The 15,959-nt window shown below is 35.4% G+C and overlaps 1 protein-coding gene across 2 annotated transcripts; it reads right to left on the reverse strand.

Moving 5' to 3' along the window:
• Positions 1-1,629: 1,629 nt before the first annotated feature.
• Positions 1,630-10,750, reverse strand: plcxd1 (phosphatidylinositol-specific phospholipase C, X domain containing 1). Of its 2 annotated transcripts, XM_051898053.1 has the most exons (7): positions 10,205-10,750; positions 9,759-9,879; positions 8,110-8,252; positions 3,940-4,068; positions 3,578-3,733; positions 3,272-3,452; positions 1,630-2,739 (listed from the first exon to the last, which is right to left on the reverse strand). In XM_051898053.1, exons 2-7 carry the CDS (start codon positions 9,868-9,870, stop codon positions 2,483-2,485), a joined length of 978 nt encoding a protein of 325 aa, XP_051754013.1. In that variant the 5' UTR covers positions 9,871-9,879; positions 10,205-10,750; the 3' UTR covers positions 1,630-2,482. The 2 variants fall into 2 exon arrangements, with proteins under 2 accessions (XP_051754013.1, XP_051754014.1); XM_051898054.1 differs by lacking the exon at positions 3,940-4,068 and having other exon boundaries at positions 10,205-10,748.
• Positions 10,751-15,959: the final 5,209 nt, after the last annotated feature.

Consider the following 15,959-nt stretch of genomic DNA (forward strand, 5'->3'; position numbering starts at 1 on the left):
TATGCTGAAGCATTAAGAGCTCCTTTCACTGGAACTAAGGGGCCAAGCCCAACCCCTGAAAAACAACCCCACACAATAATCCCCGCTCCACCAAACTTTATACTTGGCACAATGCAGTCAGGCAAGTACCGTTCTCCTGGCAACCACCAAACCCAGACTCATCCATCGGATTGCCAGACAGAGAAGCGTGATTCGTCACTCCAGAGAACACGTCTCCACTACTCTAGAGTCCAGTGGCGGCGTGCTTTACACCACTGCATCAGACACTTTGCATTGCACTTGGTGATGTAAGGCTTGGATGCAGCTGTTCGGCCATGGAAGCCCATTCCATGAAGCTCTCTACGCACTGTTCTTGAGCTAATCTGAAGGCCACACGAAGTTTGGAGGTCTGTAGCTATTGACTCTGCAGAAAGTTGGCGACTTCTGCACACTGTGCGCCTCAGCATGCGCTGACCCCGCTCTGTGATTTACGTGGTCTACCACTTCATGGCAGAGTTGCTGTTGTTCCCAATTGTTTCCTCTTTGTTACGATACCACTAACAGTTGACCATGGAATATTTAGTAATGAGGAAATTTCACGAATGGACTTGCACAGGTGGCAACCTATCACAGTACCATATTTAAATGTTTATTCAATTCTAATATATTTATTATTTATCTTATTGAATCTGCATTCAATTTTTTCCCCCCTTTTTGTAATGGGACATTTTCTATGCTATAATGTATTTCTATAATAAAATACATATGTGATATCTTATTAAATAATTAGATTCAAACAAACAATATAATTCTGATTCTCATTGAATAAAGGTTAGCCTACTTATTAAACGAAAAGTTTGAAAAAATGATTGCACAACCACCAAATAGGTGGTGATATGCACTATATAGACTATGTACCCACATGAAAAAATACTATAGTAATTAAAAGTAAATACTATGTTTTTAACCATACTATAGTAAATTGTAGTATACTGTAGGCTATATATATTATAGTATTTTACAACACTTTGTTAATGAATGCTACAGCATACTGTAGAATTAACTACAGTGACTGATAAACTGTATATACATACTGTAGTATACCTTAGTTTTTACTACAGTAAACTGTAGTGTATTGTGGTATAATATACCTTATAGTTGTAGAAAACAGTATTGGGTGAAGTAATTTGTTTATATAGTTGTTATATTACCACAGCAACTATAGAATTACCACAACAAATTAATTCAAGTACTTCACTATAGTATGGTTAAAAAACACTATAGTATAAATTACTATAGTATTTTTTCATGTGTTTAAATCGCCATTAAACAAAAGAAGAAGGAGGAAGTAGAATGGCGCGCTTCTGTTTACGGTGAATCATCGATTTGTCGCTCTGTTGAGAATGTCTTGTGTGTTAAGCGGGAACATTAGTTTTTGGAACCTGCATACCTTGAGTAGGCAAGGTTTGGGTTAATCAACCGAGAGTTCAGGGTATATGTGACGGTAAGTTAACTTTGCTTTCTGGAACACCCCCCTGAAGGACTATGCCAAATTTGGTGGATATAAAGGAAATACAAACAAAAATTGACATTGAAATTCAAATCTATGACTTGTGAAAGCATAGCTAATAAAAAATACAAAGAACTGAATATAGTTAGATATGTTTTATTTATTGGAAACCTTCAAATATTAAATATGAATATTTTATATTCCATTCAGTTGCTGATATTTTGTTAGTGTAAGCATAATTGTAATGCAAACTGATATCTTATTGCATGCTACTATGGCAGAGAACATAATATGTGCAACCACAGTAATATTCTGTGACTCTTCATGCTTTTGATTGTGTGCACCATGCAGACATGTACTTATTTGAATCATATTTCCATAGCCATTCCACACAGTATAAAGTTGATAATAAAGAATGAACAATCCTGAGTGTTTTATAATCCTATTTGTGCAGGCTTGCATTGAGTAGTCTTCAGCAATTCTCATGCAAACTGTGAAACTCTCATCCTCCCAGTGAACTTATTGTGTCCTGTAATGTGCTTGACTGGTGCTGTACTGTATGTAAAGTTGTGGTAACTGGGTACTTGATAATGACATCCACTTGGAACTAGGTCCTTAAAAATGATCAACATTTTTGCAAAATCAGAGGTATATATTGGAGACTGCATAAATAAGCTTAAGACAGTAAATTCAAGTAATAATAGTCAGTGCATTACATTATTCTACCCATAACTCAAAATTATCTATCACCCTCAGGGTGCTTACACACTGGATACAGCTCTATGAAAGAGCATTTGATGGACAGCATCCATTTTGAGGGTATGGTTGCAATGTACCATCACTATTGAAATGAATGGAGCTAACGCAGCATAAACTCTAGTGTGTAAGCACCCTTATAAAAAAAGTGCAAAGTTGACTAGTATAAAAACATCACAAGAACAACAAACACTTCTTTCTTCAAATGTTAAATACATTGTGCAGACTCTAAGAGGGTCAAGGCTCTGGTATTATGGTCCTGTTGAGCAGATTTTCATTCAGTGCAATAACGGTTGGTATAAACTGGCTCTCTGTCACAAAGTCACCAGCTATGATGTTGAGGGAGCCAGTGTTAGAGCCAGGCTTCTGTTGCTTGACCCAGCTAAGTAACATGGGATATGTAGACATCACCATATCCTTAAGTGATTCTGTGGGATGGGAGCATATGTACTTCAGATCTTCAGTAAGATTGATGCCAGTCACAAAAAAGCCGCCTGTGGAAAATGGTGTACATGAAAACTGATGTTTAATTTCACTTTTTCAAGAATGATAGTTTTGTCAAGAAAATAAAATAAACGCTTATTAGTTACTGTTACAGGAAACATTTCACTTTTCCAAGAATGACAGTTTTATCAAGAGAATAAAATAATAAATAAATAAATGAGTCACTGTTACAGGAAACATTTAATTTTTCCAAAGATTATCAAGAAAATAATTAATAAAATAATAGCTTATGAATTATTATCACAGGAAACATTTTCACTTTTCTAAGGATGACTGTTTTATCAATAAAATTAAATTAAATTAAAAATAAAATAAAAGCTTCTGAGTTACTGTTATAGGAAACATTTCACTTTTCCAAAGATGATAGCTTTATCAAGATAATAATTAATAAAAATAGCTTATGAATTATTGTTAGAGGAAACATGTTCACTTTTCCAAGGATGATATTTTTATTTAGAGAATAAATAAATTTATTAATTAATACATAAATGAATTAATTAATGGCATATCATTAAGGATTACCTGGTCGGCCATTTTGTTTTCTACGTTCAAATTCCTCGATCAGCGCTTCAGCCTTGCACTTGTTGGCCCACCAATAAGGTATATGGAACCACAATTCTCTGTGGCAGTTGGCAATATTGTGCTCATATGAAATGATAACTTGATGACCCTGGCTCCATAATGTCCGTAATGCCACACGATCCTGACAGAAAAATCAAAAGTATATTTTCATAAAGCATTGGAAATATATTGTTATTGTATATATATTGTTCCCATCATCTATTTCTAAAAATTTAATGAAAAAAAAAAAAAAAAAAAGATGCATACCATTTTGGGGCAGAGTTTGGAACCAAAAACACTCTTTATAGTTGAGACAAGCAGTGTGTGAAGCTCTTGACTGAGGCCAAGGAAGTGGCTAAATGAGAGGATGACTACCTCCTTTGGATGAACATCCAACCACTCTCTGATCTCTTTTAATACTATCTGAAATAACACAATAAATTAGTTCGATTCAATTAAAAAGCATGTATTTCTATTCTTCAAACATCTAACATATTAGAACTACGGCACATATCAAGTTACACAACAAACAGATACTGGGAAATGTTATGCTATATTTTAAATCATTAAAGGCCTTGGCAGTCTTAAATGTACATCTTTTGTTCGATCAATTGTTTTCAGAGTCTTACCTCCACTGTTATAGTGGTATAAACACCATGGTAGAAGTACAGATCATTTGAGCTGTCATTAGGCCGATGTGCTATCCTCAGGTCACAGTATCGCACTCCACAATCTAACTGCTCCCTAATGCAAGACTCCTATGGTAAATAATGTAAAGCACATTCATTAACAATGCAGGTGCATAAAGATAGTGCTGAACAGCCAGATGGAGACAAACAGTGCGAGCGAAACCACTGAAAGTGACAAACATCTCTTTAAAAACGTAACACTCTGTCTATCCTATAGATTTGGGACAATGCTCATACGTCAATGTTACTTTTGTCATAACTATCCCATCTAATTGTGCTTTCAAAGCTTTCACAGTAGCAAAGCCACTGAGTGTTTAATTGATTTCTCCACGACAACAGACTGCAATTTATTGCCTCTCATGCTGATAGATTTCAGAGACTCGTGCTCTACAGGAATCTGCTGATGCATGCTGACATAAATTGGTCTATAACCTCATGAGAGATCTGATACCATACGATACCTGCATAACCATTTATTTCGGCTTTTACGTGTTTAGCCATTACTGTGTTTTTTCAAATGTGACAGTCAAAATTGTTGGATATAAAGAATTTGATCATGCCTTCTCTGATTTAGTATTAATGATTTTGTATTTCAACATATGAAGAACACCAAGGCTTTCAATGAACCCAGACAGTTTACTATTTGTTCATGTAACTGAAAATGTGAATTGTGCAACCATTGTCCAAAATGGTTCCAAGTAATCCAATGGAAAATATAGAAACATATACAATGGTGATGACTATGAAATTATGACTAATCAAAAAAAATGCAAATGCACTTTCCGAAAACGTCAGTGATGACAAACTAAGCATGTACTAACAATTAACTGTCAAACAAAAAAAATGCTATTAATAGACAGGGCTGTAACCACTATAGACTGCACTGTATTACACACTGCTCTGTTTGATGTTAGGATGACAAAATTTTTAAAAGTTACATTTTAGGCTGGTGTGCCTCATTAGTCTAACAATGCTCATAAATGTCAAAATGATGGAGATGGCCAATCAATCAAAAGAACTGTTCGCAGAAGATGAATGCGATTTCCAATGTGACATTTTAGTTTTAACAGAGTACTCTTAAAAATGATGTGTTAAAAACAACCTGTATTGTTTCTTAACACACTTTTGTGTCTAGAATAGGATAACACATTTTGTTAATTTTAACTCAACCAATGTGCTATTCCTCTTAACACAAAAATGGTTTACATTTTTTACACACTAATGTGTTATATAGTTACACATTGTCAATATGTTATTTTAGATCCAATTGAACAAAACTTGTATGCAATAAAAACACAACAAACTCACATGTAGTTTATATAGAATTTATTAATCCCGCTACATTTACATAAAAAAGAAACAATTAAAAAAAGACAACAATCAAAATAGTCATTTAAACATTAACAGTGTTCCTTGAGTGAAAAGTTCCTGAAGAGTTAACGGTTAATAAAGTTTGAATCAAAAAATGTGGTGTTTGACAGCATCTTAAACTTTAATAATTTTTATTTATGTATTTGTTCAAGTGCAGAGCATACAAGTGATGGTGAAGGTCGGTGAGATGAAGCCTCTCGCATATCTGCCTGTCACTGTCAAAAACTGCCACAAGTACTTCAAGAGCATCTTCCATTCAAAGCTGCGAAAGTGAAAATAAAGACACATTTGTTATTTATTCACATAAAGAATATAGTAAGCTAACTTTAGCTAGAAAGCAAAGAAAATTTTAAGCGTCAGAGATAATGTTAAAGGGTTAGTTCACCCAAAAATGAAAATTCTGTCATTAATTACTCACCCTCATGTCGTTCTACACCCGTAAGACCTTCATTCATCTTCGGAACAGAAATTAAGATATTTTTGATAAAATCTGATGGCTCAGTGAGGCCTCCATTGACAGCAAGATAATTAACACTTTCAGTGCCCAGAAAGGAACTAAAAACATATTTAAAACAGTTCATGTGAGTACAGTGGTTCTACCTGAATATTATAAAGCGACGAGAATACTTTTGTGACAAAAACCCCCCCAAAATAACGACTTTTCAACAATATCTAGTGATGGGCGATTTCAAAACACTGCTTCGAATCTTTTGTTTCGAATCAGCGGTTCGGAGCACCAAAGTCACGTGATTTCAGCAGTTTGGCAGTTTGACACGCAATCCGAACCGCTGATTCGAAACAAAAGATTCGAAGCAATGTTCTGAAATCGCCCATCACTGTATATAGTTGAAAAGTCGTTATTTTGTTTTTTTGGCACACAAAAAGTATTCTCATCGCTTTATAATATTAAGGTAGAACCACTGTACTCACATGAACTGTTTTAAATATGTTTTTAGTTCCTTTCTGGGCACTGAAAGTGTAAATTAACTTGCTGGGAATAGAGGCCTCACTGAGCCATCGGATTTCATCAAAAATATCTTAATTTGTGTTCTGAAGATGAACGAAGGTCTTACGGGTGTAGAACGACATGAGGGTGAGTAATGAATGAAATTATTTTCATTTTGGGGTGAACTAACCTTTTAACTTTTTAGGGCATTTTACACAATAAGTGGCAACCGTTCATTTTCAAGAGAGATGCAGAAAACGGCACCGTGAAATTCCCGAATCACAGCATGGCTACAACATGTCATTGATTATTTAGAAGTGATTCAACTCACAATGTATCAAACAAAAGCCATAAACCATAAAGCTCATTAAAATAAGTTCCCACCACCGAAATCTTGTAGCGTTGGCACGGCTCATACTGCCATTCCTGAAGCAGTTTTCCGGCTACTGCATATATGTGTAAAATGCCCCTCGAGCCTCGACTGTCAACAAATAATCACAAACGACGCTTTGAAAGCCTCTAATGCCAAATACAGACATTTTTCTTACCTCCACACATCGAAGATATATCCACTGATGATGAAAAGTTGAAGCACAAGGAGACTTGCTCGTAAGAACAATAAATAATGGCTCACGAGGTGACGCAAGCAGCAATGTGATTGGATAATAATTAACACATTGTGTTGGACACACTGTTGCATTTTGTCTTTGTTTTTAACACACATTTAAAGGTGCAATAGGTGTGTGTTTCTCTCTCTCTCTTTCTCTCTCTACAGAAACATTTTTTGTTATACTGGTTGAAATTCTTCTCATATCCTGATAGCAATCACTATGTTAAAGGGTCTAAATGTATTATATATCGTCTGTGGAAGGCATAGGACCATACAATGTTCATCCAATCATTATATTCTGTCCGAATATGATGTTCTACCTGCCTGTCGATGTATGTTTTTACATACCCTCGCGCACCCTGTTTGCGCAGTCATCAGCACATTTCATGCTATGCAGAGTTTCTATAGACAGACCTTGGTCACAGAGCATCACAAACAAACAGCAGCCACCTTTTATAGTTCCTACCGAATCAAAGCAACGAGCTTATGCTGTGTTCATGCCATAACAACCATAATTAAGAGATGGCAACCCGTGACATTATAACCGGAGCTGTTTACGTCCTCAGACTCAGAATTATGCGTATCCATGTCAACAGTATCAACACCGAAATGAATCTGCAGCAGTCAGGTACAAGCTCTCTAAGTTGTTTACGATCATTATTATTGTAAGGTTATGTGCTTTGAGACATGAGGCAGTTTAACGCCGTCTCATGTGACGCTTTGCCAAGAGCAGCTGTGTGTGTGCGTGTTCATGTGTTTTGGAAGAGGCGTGGCTTTGGAGACGCTCTGAATGGAGGGTGGGATGTTATGATTTGAAAGCTAGCTCGCTATTGCTAGCCTCTCCGAAAATGTCCTATTGCACCTTTAATGCAAAATGACACATGTTTAAATACTCATAACACAAAAAATGTGTTAGAGAATTAATATCCTTTTTGAAATAAGCTATCCAATGATGCAACCTACTCATTTTTTAATCAAATTTCGCTGTTTTGAACTGAAAATATGCTATCATATATGCTATTGATATAATTTCCCTTATTTGGAATTCCTCTTACTCCCAAAACTTGATTAAAATTTAAACTTCACAATTATTGCAGTTATCTCAAATAGCTGCAATTAGATCGAATAACCACGATCAGATGATCAATCAATAATTTCGAAAGGCCTAAAGACAACTACGTACCTGTGCTATTGCCCATTTGTATACAAATGGCCTTATGATGGGTTTCATGTACTTGTCCAGCTTTTGCAACATATCTGGTTGAGTAGGGTCCACTGGAGAGCGGTCATTCTTATCCAGGCAGTAGGTTATGGCATTATGGCTCCCTACAAAGCCATTTAGACAATGACACAATGACCAGGAGTATTAAAGGATTAGTTCACTTTCATATAAAATTTTCCTGATAATTTACTCACCCCCATGTCATCCAAGATGTTCATGTCTTTCTTTCTTCAGTCAAAAAGAAATGAAGGTTTTTGATGAAAACATTCCAGGATTATTCTCCTTATAATGGACTTCAATAGCCTCCAAATGGTTGAAGGTCAAAATTACAGTTTCAGTGCAGCTTCAAAGGGCTTTAAACGATACCAGATGAGGAATAAGGGTCTTATCTAGCGAAACAATCGGTCATTTTCGAAAAAAATGTAAATGTATATGCTTTATATAAACAAATGATCGCCTTCCAAGTGCTTCCGCCAAAACCGTACTTTCGTATTCTTCAAAAAGCTTACGTTGTATGTCCTACGCCTTCCCTATTCTACTTACGGAAAAAATGTAACTGGCGCTGCGTTCATTCCATAAGTTGAATGGGGAAGGCGTAGGACATACAGCGTAAGCTTTTTGAAGAATACGAAAGTACGGTTTTGGCAGAAGCACTTGGAAAGCGATGATTTGTTTATATAAAGCATATACATTTACATTTTTTTCGAAAATGACCAATTGTTTCGCTAGATAAGACCCTTATTCCTCGTCTGGTATCGTTTAAAGCCTTTTGAAGCTGCACTGAACCTATAATTTTGACCTTCAACCGTTTGGAGGCCATTGAAGTCCATTATAAGGAGAATAATCTTGGAATGTTTTCATCAAAAACCTTCATTTCTTTTCGACTGAAGAAAGAAAGACATGGACATCTTGGATGACATGGGGGTGAGTAAATTATCAGGAAAAGTTTATATGAAAGTGAACTAATCCTTTAAAGGGATAGTTCACCCCAAAATGAAAATTCTGTCATCATTTACTAACCCACAAGTAGTTCCAAACCTGTATGAATTTCTTGGTTCAGCTGAACACAAAGGAAGATATTTGGAAGAATGTCAGTAACCAAACAGATCCCACCCCCCATTTAATACCACAGGAGGAAAAATAAAAATACTATGGTATATGGTATATGAGATCTGTTTGGTTACTTACACAGGTTTGGAACTACTTGAGGGTTAGTAAATGATGACAGAATTTTCATTTTTGGGTGAACTATCCCTTTAATGGTACTGAACTGTACTGTCTAAGCAAATATAAGCAGACTGTAAAAAATAAATAAATAAATAAAAGGTATGCAGTTAATCAGAAATTGGAACTGCGGTCACTCTCATCAAGTAATGGCACCCTTCAAAAATAACAATATCCAAACTTTCAATACATAGTGGATTTATATTAAATTTAAACCATAAAAAGCTTGTCATTGCGGGCACTTAATGAAAACAAAAAAAGTCAAATTCCCTATTATATTTTATATATTATTATATATTATTTTTTCAGTACTCAGAAATGCATATTAAGAAAAAGATTTTGCATTCGGTTAGTAAACATATTAATGAAAATGAAAGGTTAAATACCTGGAATAGCCATGTAACAGAGAGGGGTATCCCACAGTGCACTGGGTAGATTGGCCATCCAGTTATCCATGGGCAGCTCACTCAATGACACTTGGCTGATCGCAGATGTCATCTTGAATTACTGTCAAAATGTAAAAGTTGAGAGAATGTGTACTGTATTTCATTCAACTTCAATCTTAAACTTTGATAAATATCCAAAACAAACACAAAGAGACCACCCTGTTAAAAATACACCAGCATAGTTAAGGCTTAAGCAGAAAGTCTCCCTAGGTCAAGCAGCTTCATGTTGCTGGTCCACCATCAAGACCAACAACAAACCAGCAACGGAAATTCATTGTGGTTTGTTTAGCATGGAAAAGACTAGTGGCTATGCAAATACGGGATTTCATTCAAATGAAATGAATTGAAATATGCATTGTCATGAGTTATAAAATATCAGGATTTACCAGGCTTTAACTGTTGTTTCTTAGTCCAGGAAGAATATTTCAGCAATGATGTTTAAAGCAATTTTATTCGGTAGACTTGACACTTGAGAACAGGTTAAACCGGCTTCAACAGATTCTGATGCTGAAGGACTCAGATGCTGCAAGGAAATGTCATATATATTCGTCCACTTCATTGATTCCCAAAGCACCATAGTGGTCGTGTAAAAGTGAGGTGGATGTTACGCGGTGCTGAACTTGTCATTGGCGGCACAAGGTTGAACAAGGCTGGGTATCCACAACAAAATCCCGCGTTGAAAACCGAAATAGTCCGGAAGAAACTCTCTCTTCACCGTGTAATAATGAAATTAAACTTATTTCAGAGTTTTCCTTTCATTTCAATCATCAAACGAATCTACGTACTACTGGACGTTTCGATAATCTGTCCATTGAGGAGATATTCGAGAACAGAAATGGTGATAAAAACGGCGCACTTGTCCGCTGCATTCTCCACCCGGCCGGTCTGACAGGTTCAGACATTTACTACGGTGAAGGCTTGTGTCATGAATATTAATTACGTGACGAGACGCTCGGCCAGAAGGACGAAATGATTTGCTGAGCTTGACTTATGAATATCAATGACGTAACAAGACGTAGGGCGAAATGATTTGCTGAAAGGCAGACGTTGGAGAGACCGCTAACAAATTTACGAATGAAAAATTTTGCTCATGAATATTAATTAGGGCAACTGGCTAGACGGAAGGAAGCGTCATCAGCCTTGCTTTATTATTATTCATAAACCTTCTCCATAGTAGGATTTGTATTTTGTCATGCGAGCGGTCGAAGGAGTCGTTTAATTGTTAGGCATGCTTCTGTACTTTATAACGAGACAGCGGTTCAAACGATAAATGAGTGTGTCAACACAGTCATTTTTTTAAAATATAGAATACATCTGGTTGGACAAGTTTAATTCCCTATATAGTTTTCTCTAGATGGGACTGGTGATGCAGCTCCTCTCTGCTGCTGTGAGTGAGGCAGAATGCTAAACTGCTGACCTCAGTGTTGTAAGAGAAACAGTGTTTCGCGATGACACGGGACTTTTCTCTAATACCTCACAGCATCACTACTACACAGAAGAGAAATCTCTGTAGCACTAGGCTATTATGCAGATTAATTTGATTAGTTACATTTACCTAACATCTTCAGAAAAACTACTGTGAAAATAAAGAAGTAATGGAACCTGTTTATTCCAGCTGTGCAGTTCCATTGTTTTCAATTTAACAAAGCCAACTTAATCCAGTTCACTATTGGCGCAGTGACTCCAGTTGACCTTTTTTTTTTTACTTCATTGGAATTCCATAAGAACAGCATGGGGTAGCTCCAAGGGCTTCTTTGTCTTGTATTATGTCACAAAACCCCTTTTAAAGACAAAGTTTGGAAAGCAAGACAATATAGTACTTCAGTCATAGCACAATAGGGCTTTCGCACATTATGCAAATTGTTGAACAGCGATAAGAATAGTCAAATGTTCATAATATTAATACAGAACACAAGCAGATGGTATTCAGTCTTTGTGCTCCAAGCTGCAATTTTTCAATGGCTCTAGTTAGATTGTACACATGGTGATAGAACGATCCTAATGGATGCATTTTTTTAAAAATCACATTACTCTCCATCAGGGAAATCTCATTCATAATAATAATAATATTAATAATAATAATAAATTACAGTTTCAGGTGAAAACATTTTTGGTAGGTAGCCTAGTATCAGATTTCTAGTAGTAGCTACTTTGGAAAAAGAAACATCCCATCAATGAATAAAGCGTTACTGCTCTATGTTTCTCTTTCCTCTGTAATAATATGATTTGAAGGATTGGCAAATAGTGGTTTTCATACAAAATTCTATATATATAGACATTGAAGGGGTAAAGCAATATCCATTCAAACGTTTGGGGTTTTTGAAAGAAGTCTCTTATACTCACCAAGGCTGAATTTATCTGAACAAAAATACAGTAAAACAGTAATATTGTGAAATATTATTACAATTTAAAATGTATTTCTGTGATAACAAATCTGAATAATCAGCATCTATTACTCTAGTCTTCAGTGACACATAGTTCTATATATATATATATATATATATATATATATATATATTCTGTCATTTTTGATCAATTTAATACATCCTTGCCGATTAAAGTATTAATTTCTTTAAAAAAATAGTGGCAGTGTAGTGTAGTAATAATGGTATTGTAGGCTACTTTTATATTCAAAGCACTGTGCATTGTAAAAATGTGTCATAAGACACTTAATTCATTCATATGTGTTGCAAGTTTAAAAATGTTAATACTTCTTGCTCATGACCTGATTTCAAGCTCAATTTCTCCTGTTTGTTTTTCTATTCTCATGTGGACATGCAGGTTCATCTAGTTAAGGAGTGTCCAACCTTGTTCATGGTGATCCAGCTCTAGTCAAACACCTGTCTGAACCAGCCAATCAAGGAGAGAGTTCACTCAACTTACACACAGGTGTTTTAGAGCAGGTTGATCATTGCTGCAGTTTGGAATCCTGATCTAGTTCTTTGCTACTGTTAAACCAAGACTAAAAAGGTTACTTGGTGCTTTATAAAAGGAGTACTCAACTTTCTGTAATGCTAAAATTGATTTATACTTCTCAATGTTGATGTTGAACAAAGTACACATAAATATTGTTATCTACGATAAGAATATTACAAGGTGATACAAAACTTGTTTACACTTGTTTTGGAGTAATCAATGCATACTTATAATTGCACTGACAATTAACATTATATTGTAATTTACAGTAACATCAGTCATGGAAATAGATTTGCAAATAGAATTTCTAAATAATCAATAATGCTCAGAACTAAATTAAAGGATTAGTTCAATTTAAAATGAAAATTACCCAAGATTTACTCACCCTCAAGCCATCCTAGGTGTATATGACTTTCTTCTTTCTGATGAACACAACCGGAGTTATATTAATAAATATCTTGAAGCATCCAAGCTTTATAATGGCAGTGAATGGGACCAACGAGTATGAAGCTCAAGAAAGTGCATCCATCCATCATAAACATACTCCACATGGCTCCGGGGGGTTAATTAAGGCCTTCTGAAGCATAGCGATGCATTTGTGTAAGAAACATATCCATATTTAACAAGTTATAAAGTAAAATATCTGGCTTCTGCCAGACCGCCTTCCGTATTCAACTTACAAAGAAAGTGTAACGCCTCTCGCAGTTCAAAACGCTTACGCTATGTCCTATGCCTTTCGTATTCAACTTACGGAAAAAGCGTCAGTTACATTTTTTTCATAATTTGATTACGGAAGGTGGCCTTCACTTCAGAAGGCCTTTATTAAACCCCCAGCGCCGTGTGGAGTACGTTTATGATGGATGGATGCACTTTCTTGAGCTTCATACTCGTTGGTCCCGTTCACTGCCATTATAAAGCTTGGATGCGTCAGGATATTTATTAATATAACTCCAGTTGTGTTCATCAGAAAGAAGAAAGTCACATACGCCTAGGATGGCTTGAGAGTGAGTAAATCTTGGGGAATTTTTCATTTTAAAGTGAACTAATCCTTTAAAATTTTACAGCTCCCTCTTAACCCTGAGGTCCAGTGTTTTTTATTTCCACAATAAATCTGACTGTTTGTTATCCCTTACCAATAAAAGCTGCAGAACTGCGTTTCTTTTACTTGCTGTGATTTATATTTCTTTATCAACAGAGCGAGTGCTGCACTGGTTTAACACTGGAGTCAAACTCAGCTTTTTCCTTCAAATGGTCAATAAGCCTTAGGCAGCATTGAAGTCCTGCTGTAGCAGCTAACACAGCAGCCGCTCAACCAAAATAATCAGTTGAGTCTAAAGATAACCTGGTTAAGCTTGAAAAGAACATCAGATGACAGTGGAGCTCATCATTATTGATCCATATCAATATTTTAGTGAAATGGAAATGTCTCTGCGCAGCAATAGTGAATGATCCACTACTCTGCTTAATGAGTATTTTAAACTGAAGCAAGTTAAGCATAATGGACACCATCTGATGACTCAAATGTGGCACAATTATGAGGGTAAGACACAATATGAATCAAGGATTTTAACTGTTCTGCATTCATCAGATCAACAGAAAGCACATCTTATATGACTAAACCCCTTCAGAATGTAAACGATTCACTCATTATTGAGTTCTCTCATTGTGTTAGTTGACAGCAGGAGGCAGGTACAGCCTGAGGAATCACCACAGAGTGCAGAAACTGTGGTTTCTGGAGCGAAGAAAATGATTAAAACTGTGGAGAACACTTCCATTTGGACTAGCCAGAGGGCTCCTCGAGAAGAATGAGGTTGAAGGAAAATGACAGACTAATTACTGCTTTAGAGCTTTACATGAACATAACTTGTAACTTCACAATTTGAAGTGGCAGATGCACACTACCGTTTAAAATTTGGGGTCGCAAAATCTCTTATGTTCACAAACACTGCATTTATTTGATCAAAAATACAAAATACAGTGAAATATTATTACAACTTTAAAATAACTGTTTTCAATATTCATATATTTTTATTCTTAAGATGGCAATGCATTATTTTCAGCAGCCATTACTCCCGTCTTCAGTGTCATTCTAATATGCTGATTTGGCGCTCGAGAAACATTATCATCAACATTATATTCTCTTATTATTATCAACAAGAGTTGTGCAGCTTAATATTGTTGTGGAAACCGTGATTTTTTTTTTTTTTTTTTTTAGAATTCTTTGATGAGTAGAAAGTTCAAATAAAACAGGATTTATTTGAAATCTTTTGTAACATTATAAATGTCTTTACTGTCACTTTTGATCAATTTAATGGGTCCTTGCTGAATAAAAGTCTTTAAAAACATTTGAATATAACCTCCCCAGAACCAGATTTTTTTATGAATTTAGTTGTTTCGAGCATAAGAAACCATTTTTTTTTTTTTTTTTGAAAAAATATATTTTATTCATATTTTATGCTATGTCCTCTGTAGAGGACACAGGACTAAATTATTAAGAAAATGAAAAGATATGTATAGGCAAAATTTTAGGTTTCAGGCTAATTTTTAAACAAACTTTGTATAAAGATGATTTTCAACTATTTCGTGAAATATATAACAATGCCTTTATATACTCTTTTACTTTATACAGTACAATATGTGTGTGTAAACATGGCCATAAATGGGTAGCCCGACTCTATACAATGTATCTATACATTGTATTTAATTTACATATTAATGTGTTTTTGGGGCAATATGTAATGAAAAGAAGTGTAATATGGGAGTAATAAATTGGCTCATAATTCATAGGAATACAGATATACAATTTCTTTCCCTATTCACTTTTGTCTCCCCAGAATGCCTGCTGCAAGTCTGGTATCCTCAGAGGTCATGTATGAAATCGTTGCCCCGTTTCGTAAGAAAAAAAAAAATCATATTCTCATTTGAAATCCCATAACTTTTAAAGTTTATTTACGACAATTTGAAATTTGGTCTGATTTAAGTGATAATTACAAAATATATTTCCATAAAGGAGTGCTAAATTTGATAATTCAGTCAATGTCAGTCATTTTTAAAGGAGAGGGAGTTATGGTCAAACCTCCAAACATTTGGTATCTCTGAAAAGCCCTGAAAGCACAGGACATCCAGACTTAAATCTGTCACATGTATAGTCTCAGAGAAATTTGCTAAAATATGACCTCTACAGGAGGACAAAAGTCTGTGCCTGGGTTTCAGGAGATCTCTGAA

The sequence above is a fragment of the Ctenopharyngodon idella genome, chromosome 6 (genome assembly GCF_019924925.1).
Source record: "Ctenopharyngodon idella isolate HZGC_01 chromosome 6, HZGC01, whole genome shotgun sequence".
Taxonomy (NCBI): domain Eukaryota; kingdom Metazoa; phylum Chordata; class Actinopteri; order Cypriniformes; family Xenocyprididae; genus Ctenopharyngodon; species Ctenopharyngodon idella.